The 26397-nt window shown below is 45.0% G+C and overlaps 1 protein-coding gene across 3 annotated transcripts in view; it reads left to right on the top strand.

Moving 5' to 3' along the window:
• Positions 1-26397, top strand: part of CCDC18 (coiled-coil domain containing 18) — a 1483839-nt gene that overhangs the window by 863211 nt on the left and 594231 nt on the right. For all 3 annotated transcript variants that reach the window (XM_086953919.1, XM_086953920.1, XM_086953918.1), the window contains one exon: positions 16562-16725. In XM_086953919.1, coding sequence (XP_086810045.1) covers positions 16562-16725 — 164 coding nt within the window. The remainder of the gene's footprint in view (positions 1-16561; positions 16726-26397) is intronic.

The following is a 26397-nucleotide window of genomic DNA, read 5'->3' as shown; positions in this document are numbered from 1 at the left end:
AACCGGCTCTCGTGTTATAAATTGCACTATAGTGGACCGCAAATTGATCAACAATTTCTTGGCGATCGGTGACGGTCCGCTCACCCTCAGCTACTAATTCTGACACCAGTCTGCACACTAATTCTTTCTTATCCAGCCAAGCAATTAGTTTCCCTGCCTTATCACAGAGGTCGTATATACAGCCAGCTATTTCTCTTCCCATAGTTTTTGCTCGGTCCGTAACTATCACTTTTTTATTCGTCCCTTTTAAGTTTTAGAGCATGTAACTTCTCCTGCGTGACGTCCTCACTCAGTTCGTTCTCCATCCAGAGGACTTCATTCTCTATATCAACTACTTCCCTTAACCTCTCCTTTCTTGTCCCAGCTATCAGCGAAAGTGCCTGTCCCCTTATAACTGACTTAAATGCTTCCCAGAGGATTGTATTGAGAAGGAAAGAAGTTCCTCAGCATTATGACCACCCCTCTGGAGCCTCAGGTGAAGCCCGAGTGGGCCACTAACCTATACCCCCACCTGTTTCGTGCCTTACAGGAGTTACCCACCAAATGTGTTTCTTGGAGCGTCTGGGGCAAGGCTGCCTAATGTATTGCAAAACCACGCACCTTTTGACTTTGTCCCCCAGTCCATTAGCGTACCAACTTAGCACCTAAATGCTTTTTCCCAGTGTGTATTCATGTGACCAATAGTAAGTCATGCATTCCTCTAAAGATGTGCAGGTTATACGTGTCGATTCAACAAGAACAAACATAAATCTCCCAACCCAACTGCCCCCTTCCCTGCTTCCCTGCACTCTGGCCATAAAATTAACGATGCAGTATGCCGGTCGCCCAACTAGTGAACTAAAAGAAGTAACGTGGGGGAGTGTGTGTTGTGTCGTGACTCTGATCCCTCCATTATATCTAAGTCCATGTTATCCCCTGAGAGGGCAACGACTTGATGTCCCTTTCCAAGTGCAGGCAGGCAGGCAGGCAGGGTGTCCCAAGCAGCCAGCACCAGTGATAGGTCATGATACCTATTTCTCACGTATGTGCAGACAAAGTTTGGCAAAGTGAGCACTTGGTAGCATCGGCACATGGGCCGAGGCATCGCTCAAGGCTTGCTGTATCCGGCATCTCAGCAAGAATTGTGTTCTTTCGCTCCTGTCCTGCCAGTCCACAGCCTCTTCTGGAAAGTCGAAAAACCAAGTTTTCCGTCATCTTCCACTCAGAGCCGAGCCGGGAACAACATCGCGTACTTAACACTGTTGTCTCTCAACTTCTTTTTGACGTCAAGGAAGGAGCATTGTTGTTTTTGCACCGATTGTGTGAAATCGGGGAAGAAAGCGATATTGGCATTCTCATCGTAAAGTGAGGGGCCAACCTGGCATCCTGCAAAATTATATCCCTGTCACGAAAGTTGAGTAGCCTTGCCAATATCGGACGAGGGGGCGCTCCAGGTTTCGGTCTCCCCCCAGGAACTCCATAGGCCCGCTCAACCCCAAACAAGTTTGACATCCCTTTGAGCTGCAGGTGGTGGAGGATAAGGTCTTCCACAAAGAGGGGCGTGTGCTGCCCCTCCGCCCTCTCCGGAACTCTGAGAATGCGTATATTATTTATCCTAGTTCGGCCCTCATAGTTGTCCAGTTTACTTTCAGCAAATTTCCTGAAGGATTGCAGTTCTTGGATTTCTTCATGTAGGTGTGGGGTGTCAGCGACCAGGCTCGCTGTAGTGATCTCTACTTGTTTCACCTTTTCTCTGAGTTTGGTGAGGTCTGCCCTGATAAGCGTTACCTCTGAAGAGATTGAGTTCATCTTCTGCTCCAGTGACGCTCTGACCCCGGCGATTGCTTCTATGACGTCTTTAAGGGTGAGTTCAGGGGTGTCTCTCTCCGCCTCCCCCACCGATTGGACTTTAAGCTGTTGTTCTTGGTGCGTCGTTTTTTTTTTAACATAACGACCCCTCAATTCTTGCGAGTCACTTCTACAGTGGTTTCAAGCACGTGGCTGGAAAGGCACCCCCACGTCCAATAGTCGCACTGCTTTTTGGCACTCTGCTAAGGCATCGCTCCTCAAGATATTGCGGTGAGGCCGGTGATGATCACTGCTTATGACCTGCAGGTCTTCTACTTAGTTTTGGAGGCCACGCTGCAGGAACAGCTGATAGGGTGGAGTGTCAGTGCGGAGAAGGTTCTGCCACAAGACCCCCGCCCTAGGCGATTCACAGTACCCGCATTCTGAGGCAGTGAGCTGGTAGGGCCATGAGGAGGGATAGGTTCAATACAAAGCCCTTGTGATATTGTATGGAGCAAGTTGCAGGCCCCACCCCAAAGCTCAATATGATGTACTGTTTCCAGTCTTGACAATAGGATCCCACAGTGCCCACGCAGGTGTCGGTGAATGCAGGCCGCTTCCAGAATCTGTCTCAGATCAACGCTGTTACAGATCGCTGTCAGATCCCACAACAAAGGACCTCCAGGCCTCGCAGCACCACAACCTCGCACATTCTGTCACCGCATGTCTTAGAAGGCAGACCATTATGTGCACCTGGTCCCTACGCTGACAGTTCAAGTTTCCAGTGCCTCCTGCCAACATAAAGGTTGTTGCGGAGGGAGGGGTGCATCAGCAGGGGGTCACATCAGTCCATCTTCAAGCCGAACTAAGTGCTTGATCGTCCGGAACCAGTCCCCCGCAGCAATACATGCAGGCCCGGGTCGGACAGCAGGTTGCCACACTCGTTTCACTGTTTTCCGCAGGGGCGTGTTCACCCCCTACGAGCCTCAGTACGAGGTTGTATCCACCAGAAGTCGATGGCCACCTCTCTCAATCACACCCCTTCGGAGATGGTTACGACTGCCGCCGGTCAGGCACACAAGGTTGCTGCTTCACCTCGCTGCCCAGGCCTCGCCGCGATGCTCGTCCCAACATCGTCTCGGGGCCAAAGAAAGCAGTGTTTCTGTATCCTAGTGACCAGCAGCCTTTAGATATTAGGCCTGTTTGCCACGGGAGACGGATATATTATTACGGATTATGGGGTATTGAGCCGATGGATGGCAGGAGCCGATTTAGCACCCGGCCATCTTGTTTCGGCAGTTGACCACACCCCTGAGCTTTGCCAGATCTTATGATGGATTTTAAGTATAAGTATGAACAAAGATTGAATTTGAAGAGGATGCATCGTTTGGGATGAAATTGTGAAAATGGATTACTGCTTTTGTTTTGAGTTTCTTGGATACGTGATGATAATTATGGTTTACATTGGTAGATTATTCACTGTTGTGCTGATGCTGTATTCATATTTGTTAACAGTATTTGAAGCATTGTTTAAAATAGTTTAAGAGTTTAGATTATTGAATTGAGTTTAATATCGGGTTCGTCGAAATCCAAGATCTTGAAATATTTGGTTACTTGTCTGTCAAGTGGTGTGTTGAGCGTGGTACCACTTACAGATTGAAGTGGGTTCTGAGTTAACAACTTCTCTTTTTTTGGGTTGTGTGTATTAGTTCAGGTTTGGGCAAGTTACTCTAGAGTGCACAGGAGAAGGCACATTAACAGGGTAGAAGACTAGAGGTCAGTAGTCTACTTCGTAAGGGAGTTGTTATATTGATAGTAAGCTATCAAAATTAAACATTTTGTGTTGACTGTTCTTTTCTTTCTAGGGTAAATAGACAAGTGTTGTGATTAGTTGTTTAGCCAGGAGCAGCTCTTGGATTAGTGAGATGCCACCACAGTGCAGTGTTCCACTTGGTTGGTTCCTGACTAAGCCGCAGTGTGATAGATTGACCTTTGAGAGAGTAGCGCTGCGATTGGTAGCTGTTCGCTAAATCGTTTTCAAGGCGGTTTCAAGCTAAATAGTGTTTATTTTCAAAAACTAAACAATGGTACTACACGTGCACTTGGATCTCTGAATAGAATCAATATTCGGCTCATAATGAGACTGTACAGTTTCCTATGGAGATTATTTTTAATATTAGAAAATTGGATCTTTTGAGAAGAACCATGTATCATATGAAGCCGATGCCGGGACCTATGCAGTTTGAGGTATTAAATAAATGCAATTGTATGGCTTCAGAGAAGGAGAGAAAGAAGGCTTTTAAGTAACTAAAGAGCTCATTTAGGCAAAGATTCAAGAATCAACTAGATACATGTGAAAAACATTGGAGGGAGGATATGAGTGAGTGTGTAAAAACATTCCCTGCTTTAGTCTCAGAAGAGAGGAAAGATAAAACAAAATCTCAGGATGAGAAGACTGATGAGAAATTTAGATGTCAGCTTCTACATTCCAGACCACTACCATACACAGATAGGCCCATAGAGACAACTCAGCCTGTTGTAGGGGTCAACAGGGGTGCTGGAGGAGATGGTGTTGTGGGACAAACTTCTATTGGAGTCACACGGAGTGCTTCTAAAGTAAATGTAAATGTCATGGTACTTATAGAGCGCACTGTCACCAAACGGTCACCTTGCGGTGTTGCCTATTCGGCTTCCTGGCGCTGATACTCATACCGCTGTGGAACCCCTCCTGGCTTTCCCTGTGAAGTGTCCACTCCTGGGCACCCCCAGGGTGAAGCCAGGCATCCTTAGCGCTGTTGGGGCCGGTGTGGGAGGCTAAGCAAGCTATTGCCCAGAGTTGCAGCGTGGGGCCCCTGATTAGAATAGGCACCGAGGCGAGAATTAACAGGTCCGAGGAAATTGAGCCCGAGACCCCACCGAGGTGGGAATCGAACCCTGGTCCCTGGCCAGAACTCTGCATCAGGGTCTGCCGCTCTAACCATTGACCCACACTCCTCCACAGTAGCGATGGTCCCAGCAACAGTTCCTAGTACGAGTGGAGAGGGCCAGTGACAATTGAACCATCATCACCTAAAGTGATTAGTATTGGGATATTTTTTAAATATTACAGGATAATGTAGATTTAAAATGCTTTTAACATTTAATAATACTGAGTAAATGAGATATTTGATTTTTTTAAAAAGCTGCCAGATGTGCTAATGAAGCACATGATTAATAAAAAGGGTTAGCTGATGGATTGGAGGTTGACTTCAGTAAAATAAAAAATGTAAAACTGAATTATAAAATGGATTTGACACATGATGAAATAAGAAAGATGGGCTTGATCACTTTAAGAGACCCATATTAAAGAGTTATGTGAGAAAACATGGGATTGGAGTGATTTGAAGAAATATAGAGACAGTTGGAAGAGAAGCACCACAAATAGAAACAAGCATTGGCATAGCCAATAGTTCTCGCCTTTGGGACCTTGTAAGTGTTTAGCCATGCAGCACATTATCACCCACTGGGCGGATTTCTGTACTGGAACTAGTACTTATGTAAAGTGCTTTAATACTTTCATTCGCACTACATAATGCAAAAAATAAAAATGAGAATTGCTTGCAGATTTCTGAGGTGGTGGGGCCAAAAGATGAGTTACGCTGTGCCTACCTGCTGTAGATGTTTGGTTTTTCTCCACAACAGTTAGGGTAAAATGCTGATTGCTAACGTTCTTCTGTTTTGTTTAATCAGAAGCATGATCATCCGGTCAACAAATGTTTAAGCATCACAATGTTGCTATTTACTGAAACCCCATGAGCATCGTTTCCTTCCTTCCCAAGACATGAGTGGCCTTTAAGGAGCTTTAACTATTGTAGCAGCTGCTTGTTGCCTTCTAGGGTAGTCTTGTTGGCCAAGGCCCGCTCATTAGATGGTGCTTACAATTCAGCTGAAAAGTAAGATATCACCATAATTGATTTTGTTTCTGTTCCTTTGTGCTTTAGAGAAAATGAAAGCGCACTCTTGTGGTGGGGTGGAGGGGACGCGCAAGGTCTGGAAAGAATCCTGACCCAAAACAGATGGCAGCCTGCGCACCGCTGTTGCTGGCTCCTATTATATAATGCCAGTACCAAATCAGAAAGCGAGCACAGTATAGAAAATCAGGAGCCGAAAAAAAAGGAGGCTAAAGTGAGTTAGCCCAGTGTGCAAGTGAAGGCGGGCCAAGAGTATGCTGCATCTTGTGAATTGCAGCCTACCTGTGGCCCAGATTGCAGTGAGCAGAGTCCAGAAAGTGGTAAGGAGACTAGTGCTGTCTCTTCCCAAAACAAAAGTTGTTTAAAAAATGATTTTCCCTTTCTGTGATTACTGTCTTTGCATGTGGTTGTTACAGTTTAAAATTGCAGTTTTGACCTACCTGTGATTGCATATTTTATCACCTGTTTTGTGTTTTAAATGTGTGGTTTTCCCTGCCCATGATTGCTTGCATTTAACGTGTTGAATTGTGGGATTTGCCGTCCAACCTATGTAGTTTGTCACCCTCATTCCTTGGTGACAAATCTGTTTTCCCTCCAAATTTCTCTGTTGCTCTGTACTAAGACCTGTGTGTTAAAACAGTGCACCCCCAGACACCATTTTGTGTTCACAAGCCAGTAAGGCCAGCCCCCCCGCCCCACCCCCACGCCCCTCCAGCAACAGGGATATTCTACAACATAGGGTGCTTCTGAGAGCTGTTTAAACAGTATTTACTGGGGCCTGTGCACTTTGTTTTTGGGCCAGCAGGGGGAGTAAAGTTTTATTCATACAGTACTGTTAGATTTCGAGTTAGTGAAGCCTTTACCTGCAGAAGTCCAAAGTGTGGATTGAGCCTGTTTGTCTCCTAGGAGATTCTGAACATGAGAAGCAGCTTCCAACTCCCTGGCCAGCAAACCTTGGCTGAGGTGGCTGGGACCTTATATTGTCTGCTAGTGGTTGGCACATGTGTACACTGATTGGTGGTAGTATCTGGTGTATCTATTGGGTTAGAGTTAATGTCCTCATTGGTTGGGTAGTTGAGGGTTCTGATTGGTTTCTGGGTCTGAGATTCAATCATTTTAGGGTTGGGACTAGGGCTAGGGTTAGGATTTCTATTGGAAGTAGGGACTAGGGCTTCCTATGTTATTGGTTGTTGGGAGTAGGGTGGGACTAGGGCTAGGGTTAGACCTTTAATTGGAAGTAGCTATTTAGGGCTTCTGGTGTGATTGTTTGTTGGACTAGTTGTGGGACTAAGAATAGTGTTAGGCTTTCTATTGGAAGTGGGGACTAGGGCTACCTGTCATTGGCTGCTTGGACTTGGGTTGGGACTACTGGTAGGGCTAAGGCCTTTATTGGACGTAGAGATCAGGGTTTTTGAACTGATTGGGTGCTTGGACTAGGTCTAAGATTGGCAGTAAGGTCCTGGTCTCCTATTTGTTCTGGATTGTGGGGCTAGTGTTGTGATTGTATAGTGTTAGGGTTAGGGTTCCCATTGGCTGAAGGGGTCACCTAATTACTAGGGCTATAAAAAAGGGCCAGGCTTAGGGTGTCTCAACCCGGGCGGAGAGGACAAGGGTAGTTGCCTGTATGAGCCTGTTAAGGGCAGAGAGGACAAGGGTAGTTTCCTGTTTGAGCCTGTTTGAGACTGGTCGGGCTAAGGCCAGAAATGCTGCCCTTTTTCTCTTTTAGCAATACCCCAAACTTCTTTTTACTCATCCAAAAGCCTCCTAAGACCTAAAAAAATAAAAAAGCTTTTACTCTTTTATCCCTCCACTATCCTTTTCAATCGAAATTAACAGACTAACATGTTCACTTCTCAAAGTCCATATTAAACTATACTAATATACTACCCAAATAACTGAATAACATATCAACTACTCCAATAACTTCATATTTTTTTACTATACTAATTTTCAACAGTAATCCTTTATGGGTTCCGGAGTGGCGTGCTACTCGCCAGAAAAGCGATTCAACACCCAAGAGGGGTAACAAGTGCTATATGAACGCAAATCTTTCATACCCCTTTTTATCCCTCCGCTATCCTTCTCACTCCAAGTAACTGACTAATATCCACCACTGAAATTACTTCATATTTCCCCATAGTAATTCACCACTAATCCTTTGTAGGCTTCCTGAATAACATGCGTCAACAAGTGCTAAATAAATACAAACCTTTGTCCTCCTCTATCCTTCTGCTATCATTCCAAATCCAAATAACTGACTAACCTATCCACCACTTAAAATGTACTTGCATGTTTCACTATACTAATTCAACACTAATCCTCTATGGGTCCCGGAGTAGCGTCCTACTTGCCGAAAAAGCGCTTTGACGCCTCGTCAGGGGTAGTAAGCTCTATATAAATGCAATTACAATACAATACAATTGCCAACTAAATGAATGTTAATAATTTTGTCGGCCTCTAGTAGGATGAAAGGCTGAGCAGACGCGCTGGGATTCGAACCTGCGGTTCTGAGGAGAAACATAAGATTAATAGGGTGCTTGCCTTAAAGTTAAGATTGCATTATATAATGCCTGTACCAAATCAGAAAGCCAGCACAGTAGAGAAAATCAGGAGCCGAATTGAAAGGAGGCGAAAGTGAGTTATCCCAGTGTGCAAGTGAACACGGGGCTGGAGTATGCTGCATCTTGGTGCCGAGTAACAGATGTTCATTGCCAACCAAATTAATGTTAATTAGTTTGTCGGCCTCTAGTAGGATGAAAGGCTGAGCAGACGCGTTGGGTTTCGAACCGGCGGTTGTGAGGTCAAACATAAGATTAATAGGGTGCCTGCCTTAAAGTTAAGATTGCCTTCCTCCTTCTACAAGTTAACAGCAATGGGCCTAGCATGACAGTGAATGCACAAGTTTCTGATTGTAAACAGAGCATTGGCCGGGCTGTGCCTGTGCATGTGGCATATGAAGGGAGGGTTGGTTAAAAAGAATGGAGCGAGAGAGAAGCAAGGGCGGGTGAGCGTGACAAACGCGCTAATTAAAAACAGATAATGACATGATCCCCAACAGATGACGCCCTGGCTCATAACCGCCAGCCGTAGGCAGATACATTTACTGGGAAAGGTGAGACATACAGCCGCCTTTGCCCAATTGCGTGCTGTCTTTTTAGAAAGACACACGCAAAGACCAATTGAAATAATACAGAAAAAAAACACAGGGACGAGCGTGTGGAAAGTCCAGAGTGATTCCAAGAGGTCATCCTAGAACAGCACCAGCGCGCTGCCCTAGGCTCAACCTAAAAAAATGAAAGGGCTTGAGAGAACACCAAAGAATTTTGCAAGGGACTCCGAAGTAGCAATGGGTTCAGTACTGGAGTTTCCCTTGAATGAGGTTCATGGTGGGAATTTGGTACATTTGTGTTGAATTAGAGCTGATTTGTATGCTTTTGTGCATAATTTTCCAGAGCTTCGATAGGATCGAGCAAAGTGGTATGATAAAATTATGAAGTTGACAAGTATTTCCCTAATGTTGTGGACAGATTTTAACTTTTTATTTGAAATTGTGATTCACAGAGATTTATGACTGGACTGCAGAGTTGATGTTGTGTAACTGACATAAGAGCTGGCAAGGGTTGGTCCAAATAATGCACCACTCACAGAAGTACCAGACAAATCTAAGGCTGTTGTTGAATATTTGAAAAAATTAATTCCTAAAAGAGATATAAATTGTGAGAATCTGAGAACCACACAGCGGCCAAAAGAGTCAATCAATTCTTATTATGAGAGATTGATGCACAATTATAAGAAGCACATCAGCGTTGAAGATCAAAAGAAAGATGGTACTAGCGTTTTTTTTTCCTGCATTCATGAATGGGTTAAGTTCAGAAATTAGTAACCATAGTCAACAAAGTTAATTGTGTTGGGCAGGCAAAGAGCATAGGTGAGATATTGATGTTAGAGAAAAATAGTAGTAGAGTATTTTGAAGCAAAGTAGAAAAGGCTTACAGAGAAACTGATGATTCCATTGACGAAACAAGGAGCGAGAATCAAACGGGTTTAAATATGAATTTTATGCAGAATGGAATGAATGAAGTGAATAAATGAACTCAAGGTGGTATGAATGGTGGAATAAACTTGAATTTTGAAAGAATATGGTGTGTCATTGTGGGAGAATCGGGCAGAGGGAGTGTAGGCAGGATCCAAACAGGATTCAATAACATTCTGAGCAAGCTCCACAGATGCAGAGAAATGGTGGGATGGTAAATAAACTACAGAGCAGAATGTACGAAAATCGGAAATCATTTCAAGAACCTATGCCTGCAGCTCCGGTGATGCAGCAGAATGAGATATAAAATACCACAAAGTGCAGGATATCAGCAGAATGCAATGACCCTAAATGATGAATTGTCAGAATAGTTCACAATCAAGGTGCCAGAGGGGGAGGAGGGTTGCCTACTTGGAGCATTCCTAGAGGTAGATCAAAGTGGACCTTTAATTGCTGAAGTAGTCAATGGCCACTTCCTTTCATTTTTATTTGATACAAGAGCTACCCGTTCTACAGTTTGTCTTATGGAAGTCCCAAACCTACCCCTCGCAGGAAGAGCAGTGCAAGTTGTAAAAAAAATACTTTCTGTATTCTGTGTATCTACAAGAAAGATGTGTGGTGATTCAGTGTGCTTTTGTGAGGTAAAATTGTTTCTCATACATTACAAAGCAATCACTCTGTGAGATGCAGAATGATAGATACAACATAAAGCCAATAGCATGGGTTGAGAGGGTAATACCCCTCTACCCGAGCCAAAACTCGTTGTATATTATAAAATATTGGTATCAGTAAGTCTTGGAGATTGCTTGGCTGTCAATCCAGACCTAAAAAGCAGTTCTCTTTAGTCCATTGTTATAGAGGTCATGGCGTTTGGGAAGGGTCCTCCTATATGGAATCAAGCTTGGGGGCCAACTGAGGACGGTAACTGCCCCCTCCAATCGGCCAAGGCTAGAATTTTGGGAGTGATGTTTGACAACCAATTAAACTTCACAGGACAGATCAGCCTCCTGACTTTGTCATACTTCTTTCTATTGAAGTTCTAGGTAAGGACCTGCCTTTTATTCCTCAGGATCTCAAAAAAACTGTAATAGGTACACTAATCCTTTCAAAAATAGACTACAGCAACTCATTGTTTTTGGGCATTGACAAGGATCAGACAGCTAAACTACAGTCATTGCCGAATTCTGCAGCATGAGTACCACTTAACATCCCTAAATACCTCTCCATCTCTGCTAGTATTAGGCAGCTCCATTGGCTTACAATCCAACAACTTGTCGAATTTAAAGGTCTTTGTTTGGTACATAAGGCGCTGTATGGCGGGGGGGCGGCCATGGACATCCAGAAACTATTTCTCTGATACTCCCTGCGACGGAATCTTAGATCAGCCAACACATTGCTAATTCAGATCCCTAAAATCCAAAAAGCCAGATGGGGAGGGAAAAACCTATCCTACCGGGGAGCCAAACTCTGGAACAGGCTGCCGATCACTATCAGGCTACAGCCTAATAGGCTTCAGTCTTGGAAAATGGCCAAGACTTGGCTACTTCCCCCCCAAATATTCTCAGTTACTACGCCTGGAAATATACAACAGGCCATTCTCAGCACCATGATGCCTCGGCATTCGTGCGCTCCATAAATATGTTACTTACTTATTTACTTACTTATAAACAATCACCAACTTTGTTTGCTGATGTCTGCTATTACAACACCATTCAGTGGATGGCCTTTTTAACAGCCTTTATCTCAACAGATCAATCAATCAATCAATCAGTGACACTTGTAGAGCGTGCTACATACCCGTAGGGTCTCAAGGCGCTGGGGGGGGGTGCCGCTACTGCTCGAACAGCCAGGTCTTCAGCTTCTTCCTGAAGGAGAGGTGGTCTTGGGTCAGGCGCAGGTCGGGAGGGAGGGAGTTCCAGGTCTTGGCGGCCAGGTAGGAGAAGGACCTTCCTCCTGTAGTCGCTCTTCGGATGCGGGGGACGGCGGCGAGGGCGTGGTTGGCTGATCGGAGGTGGCGTTTGGGTGCGTAGAAGTTGATCCGGCTGTTGAGGTAGCTCGGGCCTTGGTCGTGTAGGGCTTTGTGTGCGTGGGTGAGGAGGCGGAAGGTGATTCTTTTGTTGACGGGGAGCCAGTGAAGGTCTCTCAGATGTCCGGTGATGTGGCTGGTTCGTGGGATGTCGAGGATGAGTCTGGCTGAGGCGTTCTGGATCCGCTGGAGTCTCTTCTGGAGCTTGGCGGTGGTACCGGCGTAGAGGGCGTTGCCGTAGTCCAGTCGGCTGGTGACGAGGGCCTGGGTGACGGTCTTCCTGGTCTCGGTGGGGATCCACCGGAAAATCTTCCGTAGCATGCGTAGGATGTTGAAGCACGCCGAGGAGACGTTGTTGACTTGTCTGGTCATGGAGAGGGAGGAGTCCAGGATGAAGCCCAGGTTGCGTGCATGGTCTGTCGGTTTGGGTGCGGTGCCCAGGGCGGGGGGCCACCAGGAGTCGTCCCAGGCGGAGGGGGAAGAGCCCAGGATGAGGACCTCCGTCTTGTCCGAGTTCAGTTTTAGGCGGCTGGTCGTCATCCACTCGGCTACCTCTCTCATTCCTTCGTGCAGGTTGGCTCTGGCGGAGGCGGGGTCGTTGGTCAGGGAAAGGATCAGCTGGGTGTCGTCGGCGTAGGAGATTATGCTGAGGTTGTGTTTGCGTACGATGGCCGCGAGGGGGCTCATGTAGACGTTGAAGAGAGTGGGGCTCAGAGATGATCCTTGAGGGACGCCGCAGATGACTTCGGAGGCCTCTGACTTGTACGGTGGTAGGCGGACTCTCTGTGTTCTTCCGTCGAGGAAGGAGATGATCCATTCCAGCGCCTTGTCCTGGATTCCGATGTTGCTGAGGCGCTGTACTAGGGTGCGGTGGCAGACCGTGTCAAAGGCCGCGGAGAGGTCTAGGAGGATGAGGGCTGCTGTTTCTCCATTGTCCATCAGGGCTCGGATGTCATCAGTGGCGGCGATGAGGGCGGTCTCGGTGCTGTGATTGGCTCGGAAGCCGGACTGTGAGGGGTCGAGGGATCCGTTCGTCTCGAGGAAGGCGGCCATCTGCTTGTTGACGGTCTTCTCGATGACTTTGGCTGGAAACGGGAGGAGCGAGATGGGGCGGTAGTTCTTGAGTTCGGTGGGGTCCGCTGTTGGTTTCTTGAGTAGAGCGCTGAGTTCGGCGTGTTTCCAGCTCTCAGGGAAGGTGGCGGTGTCGAAGGATGTGTTGATGATGTCTCGCAGGTGGGGTGCGATGACAGCGTCGGCCTTGTTGAAGACGTGGTGAGGGCAGGGGTCGGTCGGTGATCCGGAGTGGATGGAGTTCATCGTGCGGATGGTGTCTTCGGTGCTGATCGGGGTCCAGGCGTGGAGGGTGGTGGTGGGGGGTGGTTGTTCGGTCATGGTGTGCGTTGGATGGTTGTTGAAGCTGTTGTGTATGTCCGCGATCTTGTTGTGGAAGTATGAAGCGAGGGAGTTGCAGAGGTCTTGCGATGGGGTGATGTCGTTGTTTCCTGCGCTGGGGTTGGAGAGCTCTTTCACGATGTTGAAGAGTTCCTTGCAGTTGTGTGCGTTGTTGTCCAGCCGTTCCTTGAATGCTGTTTTCTTGGCGGCGCGGATCAGCTGGTGGTGCTTCCGGGTGGCAAGCTTGAAGGAGGTCCTGTTGTCCGGTGTAGGTTCCCTTCTCCAGACTTTCTCGAGGGCTCGGCAGTTCTTCTTGGAGCTCTTGAGTTCGTCGGTGAACCAAGGGGCTTTCTTGCTGCCGGGTCTGCTGGGCGGGGTCCTCAGCGGGGCGAGCTCGTCCGCGCAGATGGTGATCCACTTTGTGAGGTTGTCGGCGGCCTGGCTGGGGTCCGCTGAGCTGGCAGGAGGGTGCTGGCTCAGGGAGGTGGCGAGCTGGTCTGCTGTGATCTTGTTCCAGCTTCTGCGGGCGGCCTGTTGCTGGTGGTGGTGGGTCGTTGTTCTCTTGAAGGTGAAGTGGACGCAGCTGTGGTCCGTCCATTGAAGCTCTGTGGCGTGGCTGAAGTCGATGTCTGTGCTGGATGAGAAGACTGCATCGAGTGTGTGTCCGGCGAGGTGGGTGGGGGTGGACACCAGTTGCTTGAGTCCCAGGTTGGCGAGGTTGTCCAGTAGGGTGGTGGTGTTGCGGTCGTTGTTGTTCTCCAGGTGGAAGTTGAGGTCCCCCAGGAGGATGTAGTCAGAGGAGGGGAGGGCAAGCGGGCTGACGAAGTCGGCGATGTCCTCGCTGAATTGTGTGCGTGGTCCAGGGGGTCAGTAGATCAGGGTGCCTCTGAGGGTGGTGTTCGGGTTGGTGTGGATCTGGAAGTGCAGGTGTTCGGCGGTGGTCAGGGTGTTGTCGGTGCTGGTCGTGAGACGGATGGTGTTCTTGTGGATGATGGCGATGCCTCCTCCCATCTGGTTGGCGTTGCGGTCCCTCCGGACGATCTTGTAGCCCTCTGGGATAGCGATGGCGATGTCGGGCGCTGAGGAGGCGTTCATCCAGGTCTCCGTGAGGAAGGCGACGTCAGGGGCTGTGGCGTCTAGGAGGTTCCAGAGTTCGATGGCGTGTCTGTGGACGGAGCGGGTGTTGAGCAGGATGCACTTGAGGTGTCCAGTTAATCACTTGGATTTATCAAGCTTTAGAAAGATGGACATTTCTTAGGCTTCCAGGATATCTACAGCTTGCAAAAGATGGACCTTTACCAGGCTTCCATGATATTACATCCTATACTTCTGCTCCCCTGAGAATATCTTCCATCTTCTCTGTACTGGGACTCATCCATCAATCACCATTAATTATACTGGTTGTTTCCTTGAATGTAAAGCCTAATGTTCAAAACTCTTCAGCAGGTGCAAAGTCTGAGATTCAAAAAATCGGAGGCTTCTAGGCTCAAAGTATTTTGAAATGTATAAACCTTAAACTAAGTCGACATATTTGACTCTCTTCTGCATTGCAAGTAGGAGGGCGTGAAAGAGGTGTGTTCCTCCTTTTTGTGAGTTGCAGAGGCTGTATCAAAGCATAAGACTGTAGTTGCAACCCCAAACCACTGATTAGCTACCGACCAACAAGATGGAGTATAAGCTGCTCCTGCGTGATTGCTTCTCTGTATGATGCATTCTCAATGTGCCTAATTGGGGAGCAAGCAGTGTTCCAGGGAACCCCTGTATGCCTTTTTTGATGCCTTCCTTGGATTACAGAATGCATCCTACCTGATATTAATGAGATAAGAACTTTTGTGACCTCCTGTAAATTCACATTTTGCTATGTGGCTCATTAATACATTAGTCGTATTGCAAAAGGTAGGTCACATTGCGATCCACTCAGTCATCAAAAACACCACTGCATTACAACATGTAATTTTGAACATTAGGCCTATAATCACACCCCAATATGAGACCTGTTGCACATTACAGTTGACCCCGTGTGGCTTCCTACGTTTCCAAACTAATCGGACCAACAGTCATGTGTTCCTTCCAAACTCCAGTTGGGAGTTGTCATCGGTCAGATTTGCATGGTCAGCAATATACTCTCTGGCTTAAATAATTCCCTCTCTGAGCCATTGTGAACCATATTGGAGCTGTGCTGTCATATGATATGGTTCATAGTTTAAAAGTCCCACACAACTCCTGCAACAGTTGCTGCCTCATTTGCAATCAGGAATTGCAAGAAGGAGACAGCCTGAAGATAAGCCGCCACCTTCTCTTACATCTAGGAATTAGAACTCCATTTAGTAGGATCTATTTAATTTCTAAAAAGACATCGAATGCCCATGTTAATGGAACATCTCTATGTTAGAGAAGCACATTATCTTTAAAGGTGCTATTTGAATAATGTATGTTGCCTACAGTTAAGTTTTACTTGTATTGCCCTTGGATCCCTCCCACTTTATATGCAACATTCCATTACTTTGTGGCAAGACTTGTGTTATATTACTGCACTTTCATGCATACACATATAGCGGAAGTTTGAGAGAGAACTCAGTTGGTGTTTTCATTGCCTGCGCCTTATATTATGTTTGAGCATAGCTTGATCTCCGGGCTACATCTAACTGGTATAACACACAAGACAATACAAATGTTGGATTTAATAGTGTGTAAAATATTTAACTTCCATAAGCGACATGATTAGATTGTGCAAGATTTATTATATTTGAAAATCAAATCAATCCAAGTGAAGATGTACTTTGTGTTTTCTGTACATTGAATACGCATCCTGCTCTCAGGCTAAGTGCTTAAACATGAAACTAAGATCAGAATTATCCCCTTGGTTTACAATTAACTTCAATCTTGAACCTTTATTATGTTTTCCTGCACTCAAATCAGTCTTACTTCTACTCTTTTGTATAATGTTGAACATATTTGTGAATGTTTCTTCGAACAAATGTTCAACAAATTGTTGAAATAATGTGAGAATGCAAGTTATCAGCCCTATAATCTCCTCATATTAAAATCACATTAAATTAATTTTAATCCCAATAATGATGATAGGATATCTTATGATCTGTTTATTTACTTTTAGTAATTAGAAGAAGATTGTCAAACAGCAGTAGACTTCTCATACAGATCTACTGCTTTATGACAATTTTAAACATGTTGTTCTTTTAGGTTTTTAGGATGCACATGTCCTGTTCTCTTTCTTAGTTTTAAAAAAAAACTTATTTGAAGTATTTAATGCTTCATGCGCACAAGTCCATTCATGAAGAACTGTAAATGAACTTTTAATGCTTTGTTTGCCTGAATAAGATTACATTGATTTACAGTGGCTTACTTAGAGTTCTTTGCCTCTCTCACCTATAGGGAATTAAAGCTGGAATTGCAGCGCAGCGAGGAAGAGATTGCTAAAAAAGAAGAAGAACTGATGCACCTCCAAGATGATGGTGAAGCCAAGTCAGTGCAGCTCAGTCATATGGAAATGGTTTTAGAACACACACAAGCTGACTTGGATAAACAAATTGAGATTGGTAGGTCAATATTCACTCTTATAGAGCAAAATGTATTATATGTTGCCTAAGAATATATTACTTTGGATGTGTCAGTCTCCTTTATTCTCAGTGTATGGTAACGGTATCAACTTATAGAAGGTACTGTGCATCTGTTTCACATTTGCAGTGTAAAACCTGGCTTCCTTACTGATGGTCTTGCTCCTATTGCATTACTTAAATCTACTAGAACCCCGTGCATGAAGGCAGAAAGAAACAACTCTTACTGCACTTCTCAAGATCCTCTCCTCTATCAGGGAAAGACCATCATGAGAGCTCAATGCCTTGTCTTTCTTTTTAACATTTTCTTGCACACAATGGATCAAGGTTGAAGAAACCTTGAAGATAAGGAAAGATATATGGGTTGAGGAAGGGAATTAAAGACGAAAGATTTTTTAAGTAAGCATTACCTTCTCATCCCCTTCCTCGTCTCAGACTTTAAGGATCTCCCCAAGCAACAAGCCTCAGACCCAATACCGTAGCAATAAGAAAACGCTCCCACACCAGGGAAAATGCTGAATATCTAATTAATGAAGCAGTCACAAAAGCAGAATTTAACTGTTTCAATCTGAGAGCACAATGGAAAGCACCCTGGTCCTGAAATTAAGATACTCCTTACACCTGTCTTTCAACCTGTAATGAGAAAGAGTTGCCTAATCATTGCTTTACTGATATGCATAACATAATCATCTGCATCTACCCAAGGGGCAGCCATCCCAAGAGTGAATCTACCCTGCACAGCCACAGGCAGATGCTGTCAAAGATGACCTAATTTTGATTCAGTGGCCAATGTTTGACGTGGTATCTTTTCTACCTCAATGAAAGGCTGATAATTGGTGCGCCAGTTGTCACTTTGTATCCAAACAGAAGGCGTGAGAAAATAAATGCTTGCCACTCTAGTGATGGGCGCCTAAGCACTTATTTCTCTCAGATACAATTAGGAAATTTGAAGACTTGATTATTTAATGTATTTTTAACTTAATTTTGTTTCAGTAAAGTGACATGTCTGCAACCTCTGTAGGTAGTAATCAAAAAAGAATGTCTATCTCAACTGAACAAACTTCCATAATTACATTACCTCCTTTTTTGTATACATGTTTCACTCATCTGGTAGTCCTCTAAATGAGTCTGCATTTGAGTGGTGTTGGGAGCTGTGTCTACAACCATATCGATTTTAATCCCCTACAATGGACTTTGTTTTTGTGGCTATGCTTGGAGATTTCAGTTTGTATTGGAGTTGTAAAGAACAAAAGAGGACAGCTTGGATGAAAGCCTTATGGAGAGGTAACATACAATGACGGATTATACAGAAATCAGAAATGGCAGTCAAAAAAGTGTGAGAGAAGCTCAGGTGAATTAAGATATGGTTAGGCAATGTTTCTACAGGTTATCTGCCTGTCCCACTGCTCCCCCTTGAGATTCCATTTATTGAAGGGCTCCAGATAATCATTAATTTGCGGTCTCTCTAAAGCCTAGGAACTGCTCTCCATCTTTACCAGTTCATGTTGGGGTTTGTCATTAAAGATTTTTCCAAGACTATCCTCAGTACCTCCGGTTACATGTTCCTCCTGATTCTTCACTAATGTATGTCGACGTTTTGCTCTGGGATATCACAAATCACCTGTAATAAATGTCACCTTTTTTGGAAAACCACCCACATCAACATCAGCATCAGTGTCACTCTCCAGTGTCTATTTGCCACTTCTTTGCCTCCAGTATGGATAGTCAAAGATGTGGGCCTTTATTGTTCACAACAAGTTGAAAAGGCTGCTCACCATGTTTCTACCTCAGGTTGGCAGTGGTTCTGTCACCAATCCAGATCTCTGCAATGCATTCAATTCCAATTTGCTGGTGGTATGGCACTGGGTAATAGATATTTCAACTAGTTTGTACAGTAGTTCCACTTTCTCCCCTTCTTCCACTTGTATCTCCTACATTTTATTGTACCTGGCCTTCAGCAACCATCCAGAATCCAAACTTTTGTCTCAGCTTGGCTAGCCCTCTCCTCCTAGCATTACCATGCTGCATCAAGCTGCAGTCAGCAGTGTGGGTTCAGCGGCTTTCAATGGAGGGGTTTGACAGGGAAAATGTGGTTGTTGATGGTCGTTCGCCGATGCAGAGCTCTCAATTAAAAAAAATCCAATGGGAGCACTTTGGCCAATAATGCATCTGCTCCACTCACTGATCACCACTCTAGTACTCTACAGCCTACAACATACTGCAGTATTTTGTATTATGATAGTCACATTAAACAAAGGTTCAGAGTAAGATTAATGTAAACATCCCAGAACCAAAGGATGGCCCCAAGCAAGAGTTGTTAGGACTTTCATGACCAGTTTATGGTGCAATAAACCCTTGAAGTTTACCTCATCACCTACCTCATCACTCACCCTCCCTCCCAGATTATATATAGATTATTCTTATAAAGATGACAAGTTATTCCCTGGGTGGAGAAAACTACCATTACCAAATTAGAGTCATCCTGATGAAACTATGAAACAAACTCTTCCTCGCAACTCTCAAGAATCAATTCAGTGTGTGAAACAAAGGATATCCTAAGGGCCTTGCTGTACGACCCCAAATCGAAATTACTGAACCAGAATGGAGCCCTTTCCGCCATCACATTGACCGCAATCCCCTCCAAGGATATGGGTTCAGTATCAAGTGCCACTCTAAAGCTATTGGTAAGATTTGCAAAAGAGAAATTCACTTCAAGCAAGGCCTGAATATAACTATTAGTATTGCAACCATCTTATCCCAGTGAGTCATAGCCAAAAACCTGGGTATCAGCTGGAGGCGTAAAAGTTGGAACAAAAGGATATCCAAGCACCTGGCCCCTTTTGTCTGTTTGAAAAAAAGCATGGGAGGAAGCAGATTGTTTGATATGTCTGTAAAAAGTTTAACCTGAGACACCTCAAACATCTTGAAAATGTCCATGCATATTTAAAGGTTTAGCAGAAAATCTAAAGATGCTTGAAATATTCTGCTTGATTTCTGTCTGCTGATAGTCTGATCCTGGAATTCGAGTCCCTGAGAGGGCTGCCAGATGATGCTCTTTCCATCTCCTAACCTGGAGGGTTAAATTGGTCAGTGTGTTTATTGTATTTATTTATGCATGTATCTAGACCCACATCTCGGGTAGCAGTGTACTTTGTGTCAGAGGAATAAGAAAGGCAAACGGAATTTGATACAACTCAAGAGTGATAATGCAGCAGACAAATACAAGGAATAAAGTGAAACACCCAAGGAAGGAAGGGGTCCATAATATTGCGCATTAAGAAAAAGTGAATGTCATCCCCCAACTGCCTACTGAAATGCAGGAAGGTAAAACAGTGACAACTATTGCTGTGGAGGAAGTGCTTTACAAAACATCTGCCAGGTTGTTATTGTAAACCAAGAAGATCCTTTTAAATCTGAGAAAGAAAATGACTAATAATAATGGCAAAAATATAATCTTTTATTTAACATATGAATGTGTTGTTGTCAATGACTAAGGCACCACAAGAAGGGACCTTAGGTGGACTTACAGTAACATCCACATGTATTCAGAAGAATCTGTTGCAAGGAAGGTTTGAAAATTCACATTCACGATGGAGTTCCCCATCAAACTGCTTTTCTATCAAAGTTTTTAAGCATAGGATTAGCACAATGCCATCCACACAGAGATAGAAAGGTACACAGTATTTTGCCATTTCTACAGCAAAGTCTTTAAGGATAGGATTATGACACTGCCATTCATGCCCAGATTTAAAATGACAAAAGCCTTTTACCACGCCAGGCACAGTATTACAGCTTTGGATTGGTAAAATACCATCCAAGCCAACCTGGAATGAATAAAAGCAATCCCTGACATATGTTTCTATCAGTATAGCTCTTCAGAGAGGATTAGCTTTGTCCAGGCACAAGAGAGCACCCAGTATAAGTCAAAACAAAAACCTTGAAGGCATAGAGTGCCACAAAAATTATGCAAAAAAAAAAGCAGAGAACTCTGGGTACGTCCACGTTTAGGTGGAGAGCAGCTGCTATATAGAGCATCCTACAACACCAGTGACACTGAATTTGCTCACCTCAAATGTCTGCCTTTCTATCAAAGTTTTCAAGCATAGGATTAGCACAGTGCCATCCACAATGAGATAGAAAATGACAAACTCCCTGTGGCAAACACTCCACCATGCATAACAGAACACCCTGTGCAGTGGGAAGTTGCCGCCTTTACGTAGGTTCGTCACTGGGCCAGGCCACAGGCCAGGCCTTGTGGGCAACCCTCCACTGCGCACAAGCAAAGACTGTGCGCAGCGAGTGGTTAGCTACATGTGTGTGGTTTGCCGTGCGCAGAAGGGTGTTGGATATTCATATGGTAATTAAATATTACTGTACATAACAAAAATAGATATTCCCTGAAAAAATCACTGGAATTCACTAGTTGTAGTTATAGATCTCTCAAGTAACTGTAGCTTGTGCCCTAAGGTAACTATAACATGCACCCTCACCATGCACTGCTAATTTCCCAACTTATTACATCACTCATGACATCTTCTCTGACATCAGTGATAATATCACTGCGTAGTTCTACCCCTAAGGAAAGTAGGGTTTGGTAAGGCACCCATCCCTGTTGCGTGCCCTATCCTGGATCTGAGAGCACACTCCTTGTCTGTACACAGGCTAAGGGCCAGAATCTAAAAAAACTATCTTTCTAATTATATTGGGGCATCATTTAAAGAATTATTTATAGATCTCTTCATCCATGCTTATCAGATACATTCTCCATTTCCTTGGAGGTACCTGAGTGGACGGAAACCGTTCTTGTGATTGAATGGAACTGGTGACTGAAATTGGAGAGGGTGTTTGTGGACTGTAGTTGAAACTTTTTTGATTGGAATGCATAAGAGCAGCATTAGGGGAAACAGTGCAGTTGATATAATAGTATGCTAGTGACCTAAAGCTTCTCTAGGATCTTGTAGTCTAAATTTAACATTGATAACGGATGGTATGGGGGCTTGTCCTGAGTTTCCTTACCTGCTCTGGGCATTGTCACTAGTATGGCTTTTTTACAGAAGTGTTGGCTGTTCACTTGAGTGTATGTGAATCATTTTGGTGGTCAACAGGTCCTTCAATACTTCATTAGACTCAACTGCAAGTGTTTTGAAAGCCCTTGGTTTCCTCCAGCTTTGAGCTTTTTGGACAGTGCTTATCTCCAATATCGTGATGGGCTCATCATGACATAATTCAGTTTATCAAGAGTTATTAGTGGGAGATAGGCCTCTATGAGGAAGCCACTTACTTGGTATGGAACAGGTGAAGTTACTTTTAGTAATCAAGCTCATGATAGTCTCAATATTTAATTTATGTCCAAATAGAAGAGCATTGTCAATCTTTACTTGGCCCAATTTTAACCTGGTCTGTCTGACTTATCCCATTCCTGGGGTTGCATGGCTTGATATGAAAAGCAGTGTAGGCCCTGTAACCTGCCAATCAAGGTTCTTCTGTGATCCTTCTCAAGCTTGCACTAGTCATTAACGATCATCATGCTTCAGTCACCTGTTAAATGCATGTTCCTCTGTCATCCCTTTAAATGCCTCACGCTGCACCCTTTATCACGCAGTAGCTCTATTTTCTTTGAAATAAAGTTGTATCATTTTCCTTAGAGTCCCTAAATGTCCCTGAAGATCTCTGACCTGTCTTTGCCGAGACCATGCAAGACGGTCATGATGCGGTCAAGTTGACAATTTGGTGTGCTTTGACCACAACCAATTCCATCTAGCGAGCTATTGGCACCAGCGCCTCCTCCATGCGTGACTGTGATCAACTGGGTTCTCATCTGATGTCCAGTCCTCCCTTATGTTCATGCCCGTCGATGGGACTTGCCTGTTTCGGGACAAGGGTAATTCCACTTTAGAGCGATTTAAGGAGAGCAGAGCTACTACATGCTCTTTTGTGCTTATACCACCTCGCCAACTGGAGCACACTTTACACTTCTTTCGCAAATTTGGTAGAGCTATCCCATTCTGCCAGCCTGTCTATCCTCAGGAAGGAACTCATCAGCTTCTCGGTCAAGTCCATGGTGCCCACCATCCCCATGGCCAAGGTCAAATGTCTACCCAGTCCAGTGCCCACCACCACCCCACAGCAGCATTACCTGCAAAACACCTTAGGGGAGCAAAGTTACACGGTGGGAGACTGGATCTAAAAATGATTACCAAGCCATAACGTCAGATAGGTGGGTCCTGAAGATCATTAGCAGGGAACACGTCTTACCCTTCCTCTGTTCTTTGCTGCACCTTCTGTCATCCCCCCCTCTGCAACTGACAGAGGACCAGCTCCCCATTTGACGGAGGTAGTGCAAGCCCTTTGGCCAAAGCGTCTGTTGAGGGTGCCAGTGCTGAAAGTAGAATGTGGTTATTCCTGCTTGTTTCTGGTGCCCAAGGACGGAGGCCATCCTCCTATTTTATACCTGTGTTATCTCAATGCCTTATTCCAAAAGGAGAAATTCAAAATGCTGCCCCAAAATCAGGTCTTTTCTGCCTACGATCCTGGAGACTGGATGGTGGCTGTTGGACCTGCAGGATGTTTATTACCATATACCTCTCCTTCTGGCACATTAGTGCTACCTGCATTTTGTTGTGGGACAAAAGCATTTCCAGTTCGCTATGCTCCCACCAGTACAAATCTGGTAATGATGGCCATAGTGGCAGCACACCTTGGACGTCAGGTTTGCAGTCTTCCCATACCTTGACCATTGGCTGCTGAAGGCAGACTTGCCTGAGGCAGTTGTCCGCCAACTCCAGACCCAGGGTCATCTTTGGGGTTCACTAGCAACCTGCTGAATTCACGCCGGACTCCTTCTCAGATGCTCCTCTTCATCAGAGACATTCTGAACACAGTTTGGTTTCGTGCCTTTTCCCCAGGAAATCGAGTCCAGGGCATTCAGGCTGTGATCCCGATCTTTCATCCTTCTGGTCTTGGATTTCAGAGCAATTGACTATACGGCTGCTGGGACTGATGACCTCCTGCATCCTTCAGGTTGAGCACGTCAGGTGGCATATGCAGGCTCGGCTCTGCGGTGGAACCTAAAGTCTCAGTGGATCCAACATTAAGGGGAAACCTTTGACCATATCCAGATTTCAGGGGAGCCTGCAAAAGATCTGCAGTTGTAGTTACTGGATGGTGATTGGGTCTGCGGCAGGCACTTCTCTCTTCCCCACCCAAGCTGATAGTGGTGATGAATACATTGCTGCTTGGATGGAGTGGCCATCTGGGAGAGATGGAGATCAGAGACCTCTGGTTTCTGATGGAGTTTTGGCTCCATATCAATCTACTGGTGCTCCAGGCAATATTTTTGAAGTTGAAGACCTTTCTTCCATCAATCAAGGGGAGCCTGGTACAGGTACTTATGGATAACACAACTTCCATGTGTTACTACAACAACCAGTGTAGGGTGGGGATCATAAACCCTGTGCCAGGAGGCCTAGCACCTCTGGAAATAGATGAACCACCAAGGGGTTATCTTGGTGGTGAACTACTTAGCAGTGTTATTGAATGCCAGGGTGGAGGAGCTCAGCAATCCGCGCATAGTGGATTATGAGTGGCAGTTACACCCGAAGGCGGCGCAAGGTCTCCTCTGCAAATCTGGAGCACCTTGGCTTGATCTCTTCACTATTGCTTAGAACATGCAATGTCAGTACTTCTGCACATTGGAGTTTCAAAAGGTGTCTCTCACTCATAGATGATTTCCCCTTTGAGTGAAACTCTGGACTTCTGTATGCCGTTCTGCCAATATCACTCCTGCCCGAGTTCACAAGAAGATCAGCGCCAACCGGGCCCAAGTTAGCCTAGTGACTCTGGATTGGGTATCCAGAGCAATTGGGCTTTAACATCTGTCCTCCGATGAGGTTGCCCTTCCAGGACGATCTGCTGTTGCAACTGCAGGGCAGGTTCTGCACTCAGGCCTTCATAACCTTCACCTTCATCCCTGGAGATAGAGCAGTGACAGCTGAACACATTCGAACTTCCTCCAGAGGTGGAAAGTCATGTTGGCAGCCAGTCTTCCTGCGACAAAGACTGTATACGCATGTCCTTGGGACAAATTTGTGCTTTGGTGGTGTACAAGGAGGATGGATTCTCTCCAGGCAAATTTAGCTGACATTTTGTTTTGTCTCTAGCCAGGCAATGTTTTGCTCTTGGCTCGGAGACAGGTTGTCATGGACTCATGTAATACATACACTGAGCCATCAGCTTGTGGGAACACACTTTGTTGGGAATTGTTTAACTGATGAAGTGGCCAAATCTGCAATTGTGACTGCTACTATAGCTACAATTACTCGTTACTCTGAGATATTGGCTGCTGTTAATGCTGATAGACAACACCCCTTCACCGAAGGGCTTCCCTTCTAAATACACCTACCACTTAAGTGAGCAAAACATTTCTTTTCTAACCATACCAGGTGTTGGTGATCTCTTGATTCCCGACCAGGACCGCAGATGAGCTTTGATAGTTGCTGCGAATATGTGTTGCTTTACACATGCTGGTGTGGTGGCCACAATTTCCCTGATACAGCAGCGATATTGGTGGCATGGCTTACATACGCATGCCAAAAATGTCCTTTGTTGTGACTTTTCTTTTCCTTTGTCTATTGTCTCGCTCACTTCTTTCAATCACAGTGTGAAAGTTGAAAAGATGTTTCGTTCCTCACTACTTTCAAAAGTCTTCAACCACCTCTGCTGATGGAGTTGTTTGGGATGAAGTTCCTTTTGATGTCTTCGTACTCACAAAGATCCTTCAGATTCCATGTGTCTTCTGAGTTTCTATGAATTATGTCATTGTACCTGGGTTACATTCTGATGACTGGGATATGGAAACTGTTAATTCCATGCATTCTGAGCTGGAGTATTATTCTGTATTTGATGCTGAAGACATGTATCTTAACACTGCTAACTCTGGTGGCATGTTCTGCTACCATCATTAGACTTAATTTCTGCATTGAGCTAATGTTCCTAATTTATGCTGAATTGGCTATTTTTTCGAAATTGTCCTTATATATATTTTGATATATTATATGCTTTGTAGCAAGATTTTTTATTTGCTTAGCTAGTTACAAGTTACATATTTTATTTCTTCACTGTGATGTTATTTAAAAAAATAAAGGGTGGTTTTTGAATTCAGTTCAGCTGCATGAGTTTCTGTCTACAAATCCTACAAGGTCAAACAAACAACCTGCTTCATTTTCCTAGTGATCGTTAGCCACATAGCTCGCTTGATAGACACAACACTAGAATCCAGATGCTGTTTTTCACAGAGTACCTCTAAATCATGTACTCTGGAGTTAGTTGCTCTTTCAATTCTAACTCTGCACGCACTTTTCACCCTCCTGAGGCGGAAGCCGGGAGGTCTCTTGCCTTTCCTTGTATTTTAATCGTTTTTAAAATTGAATTGTGTATTTTCTTACTTTGGCTACACCTGAGCTGAATTGGTGTTTTGTGACCCCCTGCTCTCAGTAGCGCTTCAGACCCCTTCTCACCCCCTCCCCTCTTGATCCGGACCTGCTCTCGGCCGAGTGTTGACGCCGAGAGCAGAGCACCGGTTTTTGGCGGCCATCTTGGGTCGGGTTGTGGTTCGTGACGCGATTTCAGCGTCATAAAAACGGACAGGGATGACTC

The sequence above is a fragment of the Lissotriton vulgaris genome, chromosome 1_1, assembly GCF_964263255.1.
Source record: "Lissotriton vulgaris chromosome 1_1, aLisVul1.2, whole genome shotgun sequence".
Lineage (NCBI taxonomy): Eukaryota > Metazoa > Chordata > Amphibia > Caudata > Salamandridae > Lissotriton > Lissotriton vulgaris.
This window is presented reverse-complemented; position numbering and strand designations above follow the sequence as displayed.